Source organism: Bactrocera tryoni, chromosome 3 (genome assembly GCF_016617805.1).
Source record: "Bactrocera tryoni isolate S06 chromosome 3, CSIRO_BtryS06_freeze2, whole genome shotgun sequence".
NCBI classification, from domain to species: domain Eukaryota; kingdom Metazoa; phylum Arthropoda; class Insecta; order Diptera; family Tephritidae; genus Bactrocera; species Bactrocera tryoni.
Genome location: NC_052501.1, coordinates 39,996,177 through 40,015,450, shown reverse-complemented (window position 1 = coordinate 40,015,450; position 19,274 = coordinate 39,996,177). Strand labels below are relative to the sequence as shown.

Below are 19,274 nucleotides of genomic sequence, written 5' to 3'. Positions count from 1 at the left end.
ACAGATTTTCGCCGATGCGCACTATTAAGAAGAATGCAAGATTAAGATAAGAAGAATGCAATTTTCTGCGATTCGTTCACCACGTCTGCGATGAACTGTTTGATACCCATCACACCCAATAAAGTTAATTTTCGAATCGTCAGAAAACATCACAAATTGCACTTGATTTACAACTGCGGTTTCAAATTAAGTTTTTTAGCCCAACTTAACCGCTATTATTTAATTTTTCTGGTCAAGAGTGGTTTTTTGCAGGTCACTTTATATTCCCACTTCGTTAAGCTGATTTTGTTTGGTTCGATTTGAAATATCGTTACTAAATGATTGCTGCAACTTTTAGTCTCGGCTGCGTTTTTAAATCGGTCTTGTAATCTTGTTGTAAGTTTACACAGTATTCTTAAGCTGATGCTTAGTTTTCTTTAAGAATCTTTCGTCCTTTCTAGTTCGTCAGTTTTACGATATTTTTCCAAACAAAGTTCCATTGAGCTTTTGTAAAAATGTGCTTGTGCTGTTTATTTACCAATAGAGTTTTGTGCTTATGAAAATTTTCGAAGGCCTCATTATGCTTACTGGGTGTTCTTGCAATTAAAGTTGTTTATTGTTTATTTGTGAAGTTATGTTAAGGCTCTATGTTAGCTAACATTCTTCTTTTCTCTACTCAAACTAACACTCTTTAGAATTACAGTGGACATTGAAGAAGTTAACATGATTGTATTGTATATGCTATTTGCGCTGTGTTTTATAAGGTTAAAACCAATAAATATTTTTTTAATATTAACTACATATAATTTATATTTTTACAAGATATTTTGTTCATATGTATGAATGTACATAGATATGTATATGTATATTACATGCAATATAAAACAACAAACATTTCTGCAAAATCAACAGCACACAATATTTAAACGGATTTAACATTCTTGAATTTACTTATTTCCACTGTTAAATTCGCGCTGCTAACTTTAGCCACGAATGTTAATAGAAGGAATATGTAAAATTCTCTGCTGTAGCAGCGGCGGCTGCTGCTGTAGAACGTCGATAACAGTGGAAACGGCAAACCAAACTACTGAGAGCGGCAGAGTAATGTCGGCAGCAGAAACGTGTGCTTCGTTGGCGGCGCTTTAGTGTTCGTTCGATTGAAAATATACATAATTGCACAAAATAATAATTTATAAGCACAAATTAATTATTAATACAAAAAATAATTGCTTAGAAAGGTGCCAAGTAAAGGGAATTCAAAAGCAAGTGAGTTTATTTTATAAAATGTGTATTTTCGTTGGCTGAAAAGCAGCGTGTATGGTGCGTGTCTGTGTGGTTGTCTGCAGCCCAGCAACCACCCTAGCCGAGTTAGCACGTGAACGCGCGGCGAAAATGTGCAAAACATAACATACGGAAGAGGAACAAGGCAGAATAAAAAGTGTATTAATAAAAAAAATTAAATAAATTGTTAATTTATGGTGACTATTCCTCGATAGCAATGAAAGTTGCAGCAGTTGCTGGGCGGCAATAGTCTGAGATGCAAAAACTTATCTGAAGGTCATTAGTGGTTTAATGGATTGTTGCTTGGTTGGCGACTGGTGTGTGTGTGTTGGCTTGTGGCTTGTTTGGTTGTTCAGCGCTAAATCTTGCTACGAAAATCAATTTTTCTACAACAAAAATACACGGGATAACCACAAGTTCAAAACGATTTCAATATCATAAGCTAGTCGGAACATGAAGCACCTCTCAAGCGCAGTGCTACAGATTCATATGCACATACATATAGAAGCTTCATGTACATAAATACATATGTATGTATGTATACAGTAATGTGGAAAAATTTAGCAGTGTTCATAAACAAAATTTTATCTTAAAAATTAAAGAGTAGTGCAAATTGACAAGATTTTTAATTCATTGCTCTTAAGCAATCTTCCACGCTTTATTTTTTCTTCAATTTGTAACAATTTTGAAAGATAGATGTATCTACTGGCTAAAATTTAGAAATTTTTTTTAATTAAAAGCTATATATTAAGAAAAAAGTTGCACCGGATCGAAATCAAGGAGTAAAAATTTAAGTGGCATAATTTATTTCCCTCTCTTAGATTCAATAAGCTTGTTTGCTTCCCAATTGTGATGGAGAATTGACTCACTCTCTATCGAACTTTTTATTACACAAGAGTTCTAAAATTTATTTCCATTCGCTGATTAATTAAATGACCATAATCAATATTGTTGCTATATTTTTGCTCCATATTGTGTCTGTGTCTGTCGTTTTTGTATACATACATACGTACTCGTGCATATGCTATGATACCAACATTTTTATTCGCTAGCCTATGCTCGCTCTGCGAACTAAAAATAAATAGAAGCCGGCAGAGATAATAAAATTTTCCTAATATTTATTCACATACTTTGTATACGTACATGCTTGTGTATATATTTCAAATGTAAAAGGAATAAACATTTATGTTTGTATATACATACATATGCCGCGGGAAAAGCACGAGAACCTGTAGAAAAATTCGCTTTGCCGGCGGGTTTATTGCTTGAGTAGTTAATACAATATCATAGCAAGGCCATGAAAAAACGTTAACTTCTGTTGCACCCAAGGTTATGGTAATATCCCTTACAAATACAAAAATTTTAATAAAAGAACTTGATTTTGATCAGTCATATGTATGACAGCTATATGATACAGCTATATGATACAGTGATCCGATCTGAGCAGTTTCTTCAGAGATTTTATTGTTGTCTTGGATAATAATTCATATCAAAGATATCCCGTTAAAAAAATAGTTGTCCATTCAAGAACTTGATTCAGCCAGCTTATACAGCCACTATATTCTATGGTGGTTCGATGTCGGCAATTCCAAAGCACTGAGTACTTGTTCGTATATATACGGGCATGAAATTTCAGCTCATTATGCTAATCACTTCTGTCTGTGATATACTTGATAGGGACGTTTCCTTTTGGGTTTTACAATCTCCGTGGCTAACTTAATATATCCTGCTCATGTAGTTGTGCATAAAACCGTACATTGCTTATGTACTAAATTGCTGAGCACAGGCCTAATTATAAATGTTCTCAAAACTTCTGGATATGTGCCCCGTGAAGAAAAATTGCATTATCGTAACTGTACTACTATGAGCAAAAATAGTAAAACTTTATTCATAGTTTAAAATTTTCAATTTATTCTTCAAAATCTATGTCATTCCCCTCAAAGTAGTTCACCCTGGTTTAAATACAGTTGTGCCAACGTTTGTCCCAATCCCCAAAACAGTTGTTATAGTCAATTTCCGGAACAACCTTCAGCCCTCTTTTACGAATAGCTTCGCGCAAACGATGCATAATAATCAAATAATATTCCTTGTTGACTGCAATTCGCAGCGCAACACACCTCGATAATCGAAGAACTGTTAACATAACCTTGATTTTTGACCTGCTTTCCCGTGGTTTTCTCTGCTTCGGGTCACCTTTGCCTACGATTTATGGCCAATTGATTGTTTGTTTCCAGGTCATGAGCATAGATCTAAGACTCATTACCAGTAATAATACGTTTCACGACATCCTGGTTGTCGGAAAGCATTGTTTCACAGGCGTTAAAGTGACGCTGTTTTTCGAAAAAATTTAGTGATTTTGGAACCAATCGTGCTTTCACTTTTATTAGGAATATTTAATCTTTCAAAATGCTTTTCACTTATCTTTCCGATATTCCAACGATACCATTGAGATCAGTGACTGTTAACCGTCGATTATCAAGCATTAATTCCTTTATTTTGTTGTCGTGTTCATCATCAGTTGACCTTGCTTTCCGTTCTGGACATGGTTCGTTGTCAAAAAAGCACTTGCTCGAGACTTTTTCCATTATTCTGAACGTTTTGGTATCAGAAATTTGATTCCGCACACAAAATTTCAAGGAGCTTCTTTGTTGAATAATTTCACTCATTGTAAAAATCGCCCAATGCACTTTATGTACTTCAGAAAGACACGCGTATACTAAACACTAATGACTATTTTGATGTGACATTTGCATAGATGTCACTCACAGATATATACAACTACAATAAAAAATTTTGACGAATAGGTTTTCGCGTGAAATTTATATTAAAAGTCTTACTATTTTTTTCCCACTCTTCGATTCTAATCGTAGATGTACAAGGTCTGTCGCAAAAAAAAACGGAACTTTTTAAATATAACTGTTTCTGGTGGCGCCACTTATTGGTGGGTATATGAAATAAAAAGTCGTAAAAATTTTAAGACAATTGGAAAACTACAATCGATGTTATCGATCAAAAAGTGACAGCAGCTTTTGGTCATCGGTCGTAAAATGCATTTTGAACAAAGAGCAAATATTTAATTTTGTTTTAAACTTGGGAAAACGTTTACTGAAACATTTCAAATGATGAAAAAAGTTTATGGTGATCAGTGCCTATCCCGTAGTAATGTGCATGAGTGGTTTAAGCGATTCCAGAAGGTCGTGAGGACCTCTGTGACGATCAGAAGTCAGTCGTCTTCAGAAGTCAAAAATAAAGACAATGTTGATTTGTTTTTACGATTCCGAGGGTATTGTACACCGAGAGTTCGTCCCACCTGGCCAAACGATTAATGCTGTGTTTTACCTTGGTGTTATGAGCGTCGTTTGTCATGCATTCGTCGTGCTCGACCACAATACCGTGAGGCAGGGTCCTGGCGCCTGTTGCACGATAATGCGCCGTGCCATCGGTCGACGCAAGTCACTGATTTTTTGACAAAAAACTCCATATTAACCATTAATCACTCACCCTACTCACCTGATCTGGCACCCTGTGATTTTTACCTATTTGGAAAACTTCATTTGCCCATGAAAGGACACTGGTTTCAGGACATTTCAGCTATCCAAAAGGCGACAACCGATATTCTCAAGAGCATTCCGAAAAATGACCTTAAACACTCATTTGAAATGCTAATTGACCGGGCTAAACGTCTGTATCGAAGCACAAGGAAACCACTTTGAATAAAATTATACAACTTTGAAAAATATTAATTTTTTGTTGTTTTTTTAACAGTCCTGTTTCTTTTGAGACAGACCTTGTATATACATATATAGGCCAAAATTTTTTTCTATTTTTCGTAGAAATGCCCAATCAAATAGACATGTATATTCATAAATTATTTATTGCAGCGGGAACCGATGTCCTATATTTCGCATGGCTACTTTGTTCTATGCTCAGTTTAAATTCCTGATGCTTTCCACATTCTTCGTTTTTAAATATCTGTTCATATGATAAAGAGGGTTGCGCGCCCGGAGTCCTCAGTATAAAGTTAGAGATATATATTGAGGTATCTAAAGGCTAGAGAACGTATAGTCCAATCTCGGGAATTTTTATGCAGATAACAGGGGCGTTATTTGTGCTAAAATTTACCCGATATTATTATTGAATATACTTACATACAATGTATATACAATGCACGTTGGTCTTATCCATAAGACCGAAACACCAATTCAGAATCACTCTTGCAAACAAGTTTGGACTGAGTAGGCAATTGAAGAGTAACGCACAAAACCAAGTTCTACAAGTCCCTTAGCATTCCCATTCTGCTATATGGTGTGGAGGCATGAACAATGGCATCATCTGATGGTGGACTCATTATGAGGATTCGAGAGAAACGTTTTGCGTAAGATTTATGGTCGTTTGCGCATTGACAACCGCGAGTACCGCAGTCGATGGAACAATGAGCTGTACGAGACATTGACATAGTACAGCGAGTTAAGAGACAGCGGCTGCGCTTGCTAGGTCATGTTGTCTGGATGAAAAAGCATACTCCAGCTTTGAAAGTTTTCGAAGACCTCCGATCCATTGGAGAAATCAGGTAAAGAAGGACCTGGCTTCGCTTGGAATCTTCAATTAGCACAACCTTGAGAAAAAAGAAACGACTGGTGCGTTGACGTTAACTTAGATATAACCGCGTAAGCGGTGTCTACACCAGTAAAGAATGAGATATATACAAAGAAAATACGATTCGTACCATTATGAATCGCTTTAAGCTGAAGCAGAAATCGTAGCGTTAGTATGAGCCGACAATGTCCTTATCATATATATTATATTGGCGAAACATTGTTGAAATACTTGATTTTAGGTCAATTAAGCAGACTGAAGTCTCATGGCAATTGGGGGTAACAAGAAATAATTTCGTTGGGAGTTTCTCTGCCGCTAATAAATATTTTCTTACGCAAACTTAATTTCTGATATGAACATTTTGATAGGCACTTTTTATTTCGTATCAGAACTTATGTAAGTTTTCTTCAGAAAATTCATATGCCGCTCATAGAAACTCGTACATACTACGTAAGAAATCGCTTTTCTATAGAAATAATTGATTGATATTTAAACTCAATTAAAAATGTTTATTTGCACATAGACTAAGGGATCTTAACTCTGGACAATTTTTTGTTATCTTTACTGGAAACGGAAAGCTTGCAAAAATGACAACAAACATTATACTATACATACCATGGATACTACATATGAACACATGTATGTATGCATGAAAATGCAAAGAGAACGAATACACCCTGTCAAGAAAGTATCTGGAATTCGTCATTTCCTCCCTCTCATCGCCCGCTTATATGGAAGACAGGTAAATTTTGTTTTCCAAGGTTGCTGCAACTGTCCTTAATTATGATGCCAAAAATTAGCGCGAACTGTCAGTCAGTGTGTTTACAGCAGCAGTTTATGTCAGTGACCTCATTAGCAATAGAATCAAGTCTCTTCCTTATTTGACTTCTTTTAGTCACAGCGAATCGCAGCGAAATCGCTGGAATTTGCAACCAGCACACGTGTGGTGTGAAATCCCAGGCTAATGTTGAATCCTCTCTCGCTAGTCATGACTTCTATGACCGGCAAATTGGTTAGAATTGATATAGCCGCCTTAACAAATTTGTGACAGGCTGAAGATGTTTTGTAGATATGCGACGTTTGTTTCGGTCAATACTAAGGAGTTCTGGACAAAACAACGAGCGGCCTTTTTAGCTGTACAAATGGAATGTCTGATTAACAGACCTAACCTATCCTAGAGCTAGACTGACATTGCAAATGAATGGGATAGGATCTTTAGAAGTACAGAAGTAAACTAAACAAAGCCGGGTCCATTGGCAACACAGAAACTACTGCACCCATTTTTATAATATCCAACGAATTTGTTGTATTTTCCAAAAAATACCCATAATCACTTAAGTTTACTGTGAAGGGAATTTAAAATTGATTCGATATATAAAACTTATACATTTATTTTGCTTTAGACTTCGAGAAAATCAAAGTTCGGCCCGGTGCCATTTTAAGTGTCACTTCTTTAAATATTTATGTTTTCTAGATACTTATGTATGTACCTTTATCTGATATTTCTCATCAGACAGTTTATTTAATGTCAAGTTTGTTTATAAACAACTCGGCTGTTTTTACATACCTAGAAATGTCTGCAAGTTCTCTGCTCAACATACATACACAATTAAATCGCCAACGTTCAATTCTGAACAAAAGAACATACTTTTCATATACTCAGGCGTTATTGTAGCTCTTATTGAAATAAGCATAAACATACCTTCCGTTTCCATTCATGAATCCACCCTGTAGAGAAAACGAGAACTTTATACTTAAGATAATGATATATGTAATAATTGTACATATGAGGTGTTCAGACATTTTTGATTGTGAACTGTTCTGAGACCACCCAAGGATCAGTTACCGATAAATAATAGAATTTACTAATATATTTCGCGAGTTGTTCTTAAAGATCCCGTTATGCACAATGCAGCGAGCCTCTGAACCTTTTCCATTGGCTTCTAGTAGTTGGCTTTCAGTATGCCTGTTCACCATACTACTTGTTGCCGGAGTTGGAATCCTCGGCCACCTACTACAACCATCGCAACTTACTCCGGTTGCAAGGGAGATGCGCTCGCTATCTATACAGCTTATAGGATCGTTGTGCCTGCCGGTGGTAGCAGCTTCATCTTTCACCGACACTTGGAATGATATCGCAGGTAACTCATTAGCAATGGCCGTGGTATTACCCATTCACCTATCTCTTATGATACATACAAAGCAGTCCATCACAAAGGGATGATTGGCAAAATACGCCAGTTCGCCTTGAAGCGACACCCATTGCCAAGTCGACCATTGCCGGCCAAGTTTCAAGTTAAAACTGAAGCAAAGCTAATACTGAGTTCTTGGCAACTTTTAATAAAAAATTTCGAGTGTATAAAAAAAATATAATTAATAAGTGTCTATACATTTATAATGACATTTGGTAGCTGCTGTACCAATCTTCGAAATACCCTCTTTTCTTTAATTTTTTAAGAATTTTTGGTATTCGAAACAATTAAAGAATGGGATCTTGATATACTTAAACAAATATTTATAGCAAAGTACGAACTTTCTTTTACCTAAAATGAAAACAGATCCAGTTTTTCACAAAAAAATTTAAAAGAATAACGAAAAATCTCTCGTCACTTATTAGATAATATTACTCTGGCAATAGTTCGATCGCTTAGACACCAAAGTGTATTAAATTGTGAAATGTTCTTTTTTCACTATGCTACAATTCTTTTAATTCATGACTGTTGTAAAATAAAAACAGAAATTTTTGCCTCCTTGTCCTTGATATTCCTGCAGGGGTTTGTAAATATTTACGCCACTTGATACGTTGCATGTTGCGTGTGGTTACTGGCACCTCTGTCTGCCCATTACCTTGCATTATACCATTTGAATTTGCACTTTATGAGTTGCAAAAGTGGGCTCGGCATGCATTTCCACAATTTTCACACATCAACATTTACTTATACGTATATATGTACATACATATATACTTACAGGTATATGTAAGTATGAGAGTGCATCGTTGGCTGCTTTGTTGGAACATTCGCAGAAAAACTCTTTGGTTGTGCTTTTTTCCATAAGAATGCAGCAAAGCTTTGTGTGTTGTTGTTGTTGGTCGTTTTTGTTACTTGTGTGCATAATGCGAAAAATTAAGCATTCAGTGAAACGAAACGCAACAAAAAAGTCGGCAATAAGTGGAAAAATGCACAATTTCTATTTGTTTGCAGACGACGGCATAATGAGTGGGCGTGTAGTGTCGGTGACATAAGTATCTTTTTATACATATACATACGTATAATACGTATATATATAAATGACGTATGTATGTGCGTTCACGAGTGAATGAATGAAAATGTGCGATTTCCTTGCGCAATAGCGCCACTTAATGTAAGCCGGCTTTGGGTACTTAAAGCAATAAAAGTTGTATATAGTTACCTCAGAAGGTGTTAAGAAGCTTATTTAAGACTGGCTTAATTGTATTAAAAACTATTTGTTGTTATTGTTAAGTGTGAAAATACGATTTTTATTGAATTAAGGGCGAAGAATGTTTTCAGGTAATTTTTAAAGTGTCGTACAAAAAAGGCAATTCATATTTTTACTATCCATTTTTTTACTAGTTATTTGTTAATTTTAGAAGAGTACAGAAAAAAATTCAAAACTAAAAAATTTCAAAAATTATATGCTGACGAAGTGGGGGGTCTCTAAAAATTTCCACGTGACCATACCCATGATTTCAACCCTCCTAGTTATCTGAAACCAAAAAAAAGAAGATTATTAATCTAGATTAATGTCGCAATGGCCGGAACTACGGAAAAGTGGGAAAATTTTTTTTCACAAAATGGCGACTGCCTGAAAAAAAAGTTTTTTTGGATCACTTTTTCTGACTATTTCGAATTTTTTAAAAATAAAAGTTTAGGGATGGGGCTAGTTCCAACCATAGACAAGCCTACAAAGAAGGCTCTATAAAAATTTCAAGTAAATCGGTCCAGTAGATCCTGAGAAATCGTGGGTATCGTTCCGAAAAAGTCAGTTATGAGAAAAACGCGTTTAAAGTTTCGCGTAAAGTCTTTTGTTCGATTAGTTCCGGCCGAACCAATTTGGATGCCGGGTCAGAAAAATGCCTATATCTCCGAAAATAATTTGAATTTTGAAAAACTCTCTTGTACACCTATTCTTGAATAGTTAAACTTTGAAAATATTAAAAAGAATTCAATTTTTTTGTAATTTCTAGACCAGAATACCCCCTTAATACAAATAATTAGCTTATATATGATTATATTAACGAAAAGTATAGAAAAAAAGTTTGATTAGACTTCGACCACGTTGTTTAGAGTGTAAACACTATATTGAACATACATATGCACATTAGGGTGGGTAAAAAAACGAATTTTTTTGCGTTTCATATACTGTAAAATTGGTGGATACACTTCTAAGAGAAGCTCACCTAGTATGAAATCTTAATTGTAACGGAAATAACCTCCGTCGAGCGATTTTCCATTTTTTCTTATTATCAGATAGAAATATCATATCTTGCTTCCATTTTTTCTTTATTGGCGTAGACCTTATGTGGTTATAGCTGAACTTACAAAAGCAGGCCACTCGTTTTTCCTTTTAGCTATTTGGCGCCAATTAGAGATTCCAAGCGAAGCCAGGTCCTTCTCCATCTGATCTTTCGAACGGAGTGGAGATCTTCCTCTTCCTCTGTTTCTCTCGGCGGGTACTGCGTCGAATATTCTCAGAGCTGAAATGTTTTCATCTATTCGGACGACAGGACCTAGCCAGCGAAGTCGCTGTTTCCTAATTCGCTGAGCTATATCAGAACCTTTATCTCGAAAATTCATAACGCCGACTTATCAGATGTTGTCATCGTTCATGCCTCGGTACCATATAGCAATAGGGGGATGATGAGTGACATGTAGAATTTGGTCTTTGTTCGTCGAGAGAGGACTTTACTTCTCAATTGCCTACTCAGTCCGAAGTAACACCTGTTGGCAAGAGTTATTCTGCGTTGGTGTTAATACTAGTTTCAAGATAGACGAAATTATTTACGACTTCGAAGTTACGTGGGAGCTAAGTCGCGAGTGCGACGACTGTTTGTTTGAAACGAGATCCATTTTCTTAGTTTCTTTGTCCAACCAGGAGAAAGCAGAACTAACAGCGCGGTTGTTATGGCCAATGATATCGATGTCTTCGGAGTACACCAGCAGTTGTACACTGTTGTAGAAGATTACACCTTCTCTATTCAGCTCTGCAGCTCGATTTATTTTCTCCAGCAGTATATTGAAGAAGTCGCACGATAGGGCGTCGCCTTGTCTGAAACCTCGTTTGGTATCGAACGGCACGGAGAGATCTTTCCCGATCCTGACGGAGTTTTTGGTATTGCTCAATGTCAGTTTACGTAGCATTGAATTCGACGAAGAGGTGGTGTGTGTCGTTCTTCTTTTCTCGTCTTTTCCAAGACTTGGCGTATTTATCTGGTTAGAATTGTTGATTTTCCAGGCCTGAAGTCACACTGATAAAGTCCACTCAGTTTGTTGATGATGGGACTTTCACACAACACGCTCGACAGCCTTATATGGATGTTGAAGAGGCTTATCCCACGGTAGTTGGCGTGGATTATTGGGTCTCTTTTTTTGTAGATTGGGCAGAGCAGAGCAAATCGTCGGGCAGGCTTTCACCCGACCTTATTCTATAAACAAGTTGGTGCACGATCCTTATCGATTCTTCGCTGCCGTATCGCGTTCACCACATTCATCTGTCATTGTTGGTTTGGGACATATAACTGTAAAAGCTGTATTGAGATTCTGACTCGTAAGGCGTCCTGCTAAAATCCGGAAATACTCGTAGATTGTCGTGCACTGAAATCAGCAGCGATTGATAAAATGACACTTGTCTGAAGACAGCCATGAGATTTTTGCAAGGCGAGTGTATAATGATTGATCTTTAGTCGCTGGTGGATAGTTTTAGGAAAGTAATTCCAGGTTGAACACCAACAATAATCTCTGAACTAGTTTCTTTTAAATATTTTTCACAAATTTTAGACCACTAAATTTACATTAGATTATAAGGCAAATCAGGTATGGGAAACTTTTTTATTTGAAGAAATATCTTCATGAAATTTGAGGAGTACTGGTCGCATCTAAGCTAACATTTTTTCTTATTATTTTTTTTTTGTTTTTATTCATTGTAAACTCGATTAGATTGTTCTTGAATAACACCTATAATTATCTTTATGTGGATTATGGTTTAGGATATGTCGTCGGCTCTAACGAGTACATAGCTATTGTTAGTTACCGAGAGCATTGAATGGGGCGAGTTAGACAGCGGCGCAGGGATTAGCATATACATATATGAATGGGACCAAACTAGATAATCGAGTGATAGGTGGTATAGTAGATACAGAAATCGCCTTCCCTTTACTAGACCACTGCAGTGTCTTCCAAACGGAGATCACAGCAATCAAAGGAAGTATTGTTGTTCTGACAATTAGCGTACTCACATTAAGGAATATATTTATATACCCATATGAATAGCCAAGTGGCGTTGAAATCACTGAAGTCTCCTATGGTTTCGTAAAAGTTAGTGAAAGAATACCTCGACCTCTTAGTGGATCTAACAACATATTTCTCGATAAACCTCCAATGGGTTCCAGAGTACAGAGTTTCGCTTGGTAACTGTGAAGCAGTTGAACCAGCCAAAACAGACACCAACATAGAATTAGACTCCGAAAAAGAAGGTATTTACATGCTTCTGACCACTTATAGATGTATAGCCGAGTCTCGGTGGCAACAATCCCTAACTTGCGCAACAAGCAAACGGCCGAACATGCCGACTGTTAAACTTGAAAAAGAGAACTCTAGTACGGGTGCTAACAAGTCACTGTCTGATTGGCAGACATGCCAGCATACTAAGTGCACCATGCAAAGAATATTGTTTACGCTGTCAGGAGGTAAAAGATGAGAAGACGGTAAAACATCTTCTATGCGAATGCAAGTCTCTGTACAGAAAAAGAATTGCAACTATCGCTCGGTTTCTGGATGACGTTTCAGTGATTGCAAAATTAATACTACATGTACTGATGCACTTCAGTAGAAGGACGGGGTGGTTCAGGGAGGAAATATTGGTCCTGGTGGTATCAAAATGGGCCTCCTAAAGGCCTAGATGCGTCATCAGACAGTCACTTTCGCTACTTCTCCAACTGCCGGAGACATTTTTTTTGAAATTTCAAGAAAGTGTTAACTTATCGACCAACTTTTATCAAAGCGATATTTCATTTCGGGTTTAAAAAAACAACAAAAAATTTAAAATAATTATTAAATTTATTTAATTAACCGATGAGTTTTTTAAATTACTTATTTTCCATACCTTATTTCATTTCAGACATTTTAACACCACCTGATTGCGAACATTCGAAGAGCACTCCACAGTTAGGTAATGACGAGTAGTACGGGTCCGAGAATTGTTATCATAGGCGCAGGCGTCTCTGGAATTTCCTGTGCTGTACGACTGCTCGATTATGGCTTTCAAAATGTACTACTACTGGAGGCTGAGCCTCGGATTGGCGGGCGTGTGCATACTATTCCGTTCGGCGAGAATGTCATAGACTTGGGCGCACAGTGGTGCCACGGTGAAAAAGACAATATTATCTTTGAGCTAGCCAACAAACATAATTTGCTCGAATCGACGGGCGACGTCTACGAAAATTACCAGTGTATACGCTCAAATCGAGAGGTTGTGCCCGAAAGTGTGAGTCAACGGCTGAAGGATATAGTCAACGACAGTTTAGTGACACGTCAAATGGAACTGCGGAACTGCAGCGGTTCGCTGGGTAGCTATTTAACAAATAAATTCTACGAGGCTTTGCGTAGACCCGAAAATTCCGATATCGATATGGCGATAGCTAAAGAGTTCTTTGAAAATTATCAAAAATTCGAGAACTCAGTTGAAGCCTCGGACACGTTAGATGAGGTGTCTGGACGTGGCTATTTGGAATATTGGGAATGTGAGGGTGACATACTACTCAACTGGAAGGATAAAGGATTCATTGAATTCTTACGTTTGGTGACGAAAGCGCGTGAGTTGGACAATGAATTGGGCGTACTGGAGAAGCGCGTGTTGTTGGGCAAACGCGTGACACAAATTCACTGGCGCCGCAATGATTACGGTGTGGAAGTGAAGTGTGACGATGGTGAGAAGATCATTGCTGATCACGTGATACTCACTGCATCGCTGGGTGTACTCAAGGAACAACAAATAACACTTTTCGAACCGAAATTGCCTGTGGAGAAGCAACGTGCCATCGATGGACTGGCTTTTGGCACGGTAAATAAGATCTTTGTGGAATTCCCCGAAAAGTTTTGGCCTGACGACTGGACTGGTTTTACAATGCTGTGGCGCGAGGAAGACATCAACGAAATACGTGGCACTTCACGCGCTTGGCTAGAAGATGTCTTCGGTTTTTACTGTGTTAGCTATCAGCCAAAAATTTTAAGCGGTTGGATTATTGGTGCCAACGGACGTCACATGGAGACATTACCCGAAGATGAAGTGCTTGACGGTTGCATGTATCTCTTCCGCAAGTTCTTGCAATGGGATATACCCAACCCAAGTAGCTTTAGAACTTCAGCCTGGTATACGAATGCCAACTTCCGTGGCTCTTACTCATTTCGTTCCATGAACACCGAAGAGATCGGCACCAGCGCACGCGAATTGGCGCAACCGCTCACGGTCGTCACGAGTCCGCCACTAAGTAACGGCGGCGAATCGAATGCGAATCCACTCTATCCACAAACACGTTGTGATAAGCCGATCGTGCAGTTCGCCGGCGAAGCGACCAGTGACCACTACTACTCCACCGTGCATGGCGCTGTGGAGGCGGGTTGGCGCGAGGCGAAACGCTTGGCGGATTTCTACGGCATGCCACGAAATGGCAGAAAAGAACCAAGAGCACAGTTATAACAGTTTTAGGACTTTGGGTGCTAGTAGTGACACGTGTTGGATAATTTTGTCTCACGTTAGTCACTGTTGCAGGCATTCAGAGTCCCGAATATGCATATTGAAAGACATAAATCGACAAATTTCCATTACTATCCTCAAGTAAATATACAGAGAATTGTATTCTATTAAAGACACTACCTGCTTAACTTCCAGTCAACTGAGAAAACTAAAATAAATCAGTCGGTAATTATGTAACTATAACTTTTTTTAACAGTAAAGTCAGCGCTAGTTTGCGCTTAATTTCCGAAGTTAAAATCTCTTTATTTCTTTGTAAAAAATAGTAGTGGTAGCGGTGATGCAACGCTCGGAAAACTATAAAACCACTCATAGAATTGTTTGAGATTGCTTTGTGAAGCATTGTGCTTTCGCTTAGCATACTCGCAGGCGTTCTTCTTGTTATTTTTGAGCGTCACGTATTCATTGCCTTTTCATCGATTTTATTATTTTTCATTTCGTATTCGGTTATTAAAATTCATGATAATGGTTGCCATGCAATTTACAAGATTATTAACAAAAAAAAATAAATATTAAAAAAAATAATAATAATAAAAATTAATATAAAATTAAAAAAATCCAAAAAAAAAAATAAAATAAAAAATGTAACAGTCAACAATTTTGCTATATTCACAAAAGTATAATAATCTATATTTATTTACGTACGTACAAAATTAAAACACAAACAATGGTTGATATTCTTATATAATTATATAAAGTCACGTAATAAATTTTAAAGAAACAATATTGAGCTTGATTGTTAAACAATCCATATTAATTTTAACCACTGAGAATTGTAATGTTTGCAAACTAATGTAACTTTTTAATGCATAACAATATAATATTGTACAAACTTTAATGAGAACAACTTAGAATAAGTGAAATTAGCTCCTGTGTATATTATACTGGAGAATTATCGCGCGGAATTAAATTCCAAATTTATATTTCTCAGCAGCGTATACTTCTGCTCAGACAAGTTCTACACATTTAGCCTACATTTTATGAAACTAATAAAACACAAATATTTGCTGAAAACACCAATACCAATATTGTTTTAAAATTTCCAAACAGTTGGCAACGCCGCTTAAAAATAAAGGGAGGGGGTTCAAGGTTTCAAGGTAAAAAAAGACCTTTTTGCGAACTTATTTCTTAAATTTGGATTGAGTAATTTTATTCAAACCTTTTGTACTTTATTGAGGAATTAATGGTAAAAGTGGAAGATTTCATATCTGATGAACGACAGATAAGGGCTGGTGTACCACAGTGCAGTGTTTTAGGCCCAACTCTATACATCATATACACAGCAGATCTTCCAACAGCTAATAATGTATTAACATCAACTTTTGCGGATGACACAGCTTTAGTGAGCCACATAATAACATCAAGAATATTATCGGAGCACTTAAGTTCTGTCGGAGAATGGTGTATAAATGTAAGCATGGCGAATAAATGCAAGCACGCTACTTTCTCGCTTAGATCAGAAACGTGTCGGACGTTAAAATAAACAATGTTCTAGTACACCAAACGAATGAAGTAACTTATCTTGGTATTCATCTAGATATAAGACTTACGCGGAGAAAACATATAGCGAGTAAAATAAATTGCATTAAGATAAGAGCTAGAAGTTTAATTTGGCTTTTAAATAAAAACTCTAAACTTGGCCTAGACAACAAAGTGTTTTCTTAATATAATGCAGTCATAAGTCGATTTGGATCTATGGCATTCAACTGTAGGGTATGACTTGTGCATCTAATATTGATATAATACAAAGGTTCCGATCAAAAATGCTTAGAACAATTACTTGCTCACCATGGCTTATGCGGAATGAAAATATCTATAAAGATCTTGCTATTCCTATGGTAAAGAAAGAAGTAGGAACAGCAGAATGGAATATACATATATCTAAACTCCGAGATCACCCAAAGCAATTGGCTAATTCTTTAGTACATTTCTGCGATCAAACACGCCTAAAAAGAAGAGATATGCTTGCGTACTAAAGAGCAATGTATTACCAAAAAAGCTCAATCACTTGCTTGAGCTTGTCTAGTTTTGAATAGATTTAAGATTTCATAACTTATTGTTAGGCTTTCAAAACAAAAAGCAGATCCAATAAATAAAAAATATTACAAAAAAACTTAAGAAATAAATTCGCAAAAAAATTTATTTTTACATTGATACCCCCTTAAGCCCTACTTTAAAGAAGAGAAAACCTTAACTTCGGTTGCACCGAAGCTAAAATACCTCTCACCAATACACAGATACATAAAATATTTCTTACAAGAACATTGATTGGTTAGGCAGCTATTGCTGCAGTGGTCTCATTTGAACAATTTATTCGGTGATTGCTTCATTGCTTCAAATAATTTATTCTCATGCAATTGCTTGAAGATATTTCGTCAAATGAAAAGGCTTTCCATACAAGCACTTTAGTCCGATCGTTCAATTTGTATTATAGTGCTCTAATGTCGGCGGTCTAGATCGCCCTGCATGCAGGCCTGCATGTCTAAATCGATTCAGCTCGTCATGCTGTTCATTTATATACTACTGTGAACAAAAAATAGTAAGACTTTTAAATTAAATTTCGCTCGAAAACCTATTCGTCGAAGTATTTTTTTATGTTGGTATGATTGTTTGTGACATGTGTGCCAAATGTCATATCTAAAGATTACCTTTAGTGTTTAGTATACGCTTGTCTTTCTGAAGTACATTAAGTGAATTCAGCGATTTTTACGATAAGTAAAATTATTAAAAAAAATTGCATTAAATTTGGTATGAGGAATCAGATTTCTGGTGCTGAAACGTTCAGAATGTTGGCAGAAGAAATAACGGAGACTTCGTAAAGTATATATTACTATGAGCAAAAAATAGTAAGACTTTGTTAATAGTTTTACAATTCTTAATTTATTCTTCAAAATCTATGTCTCTCTCAAAGTAATCCTCAATACACTTATTTTGAAAATGGGACAAAATGGCGCTTTGAACAAAAGTTATTCAATTTGGCCCTTTTTACGTCAGTTTTTCGTAGAAAAAAATAGAACGATTTCAAAAAACAGACTTCCATAGCGCGATAGAGAATGACGGTAAAAATGTTCTCTCGAAATTGAAACTACACATCTTCGAAACACTTTCTTGGAAGTGGAAACCGTTTGGAAAAGCAACATTCTAAGAAAAACGCGTTTAAAGATTGGAGTCGCTATGTTCTCCACTCTGTTTCCTTTCTACACGAAACGCTGTAGCGACCGCAATAATTAAAATTTCGATTTCAAAACTTGAGAAAATGTTTATTACAGTGTATAATGCCCGATAATGCAACAAAAAATCGATTTTTCGTATATTTCACACTCAGATGCTCCCTTAATATATCCTTGATCAGGGTGTATTCCATGCAAGAACTTGTTTTTGATCATTCGGTTTGTATGGTACCTATATCCTATTGTGGTCTGAAAAATAATAAAACATAGTTGGAGATTATAATGGTTCTTGGGTTATAATTTCGTGAAGATACCTTTGTCAAATAAAAGAGGACTTGAGTTTGCTACAGTCAAGCGATACGAACAACTTGTTGAAAGATTGTAGCGATGTCATGGATAATAATATTTGTTAAATTGGGTGAAGACTCTTTGACAAATTAAAGAGTTTTCTATACAAATGCTTGAATTTGATCAGTCGGTTGTATGACAGCAATTGGTAACAGTCCAACATTAGTATATTGCAAACTCACATTCTCGAAAAATTCGCAAATTCACAATCATCGTCTAATCATCACCTCAGATGAGGCCCAATTCTGGCGTAATAGCTTCGCCTGCAAACAAAATTGTCCCTATAAGGGTGAGTTAAAAGCCTCGTGTGGTTCAGGAAATGCAATTGCATCCTCAAAACTTGACTGTTTGGTGCGAATTGTGGTATGGCGGCATCATCGCGTCATATTTATTTGAAAGTAAGGTAGAAATTTCCTTTACAATCAACAGTGATTGTTATAACACGAGGTTAATGGGCCTTTTCCCTCTTAATTTGGTGAAATCGACGCGGACGCTCTCTATTTCCAACAAGAGGGTGCCCCGCATCAATTTTAAAATGGGTATATTGCGTGCTAATTTTGTTTGCTCGTTAATTTCGAGATATGGCTCAGTCTAATGGCCGCCAAGATCACGCGATTTAACGCCTCTGGATTATTTTCTCGGGTAGTAGCTTTTTTTGAGCTACTAATTTTTGAAAATGACGTTGTCATAGTTTCTAATCAAACTCCGGAGCTATATCATAATTTAAAAAATTAAATGTACTCAAATCCGATAACAAGTAATCTCAACTAAAATAATGCATTGACAACAAATAATAAGTGTTACTATATGTAGTATTGTTCAAGCGAAAAAAGATCACTAAAAAGAGAAAGAAATGGAAAATCATTTAATATTTCGCATCTCTTTATAAGTACCGGTGTTGGAACAACCGGG

At 36.5% G+C, this 19,274-nt stretch overlaps 1 protein-coding gene across 1 annotated transcript; it reads left to right on the top strand.

Moving 5' to 3' along the window:
• Nucleotides 1–1,089: 1,089 nt before the first annotated feature.
• On the top strand, nt 1,090–15,866 carry LOC120772128 (spermine oxidase). Its single transcript, XM_040100544.1, has 2 exons — nt 1,090–1,245; nt 13,213–15,866. Exon 2 carries the CDS (start codon nt 13,267–13,269, stop codon nt 14,788–14,790), a length of 1,524 nt encoding a protein of 507 aa, XP_039956478.1. The 5' UTR covers nt 1,090–1,245; nt 13,213–13,266; the 3' UTR covers nt 14,791–15,866.
• The last annotated feature ends 3,408 nt before the right edge of the window (nt 15,867–19,274 follow it).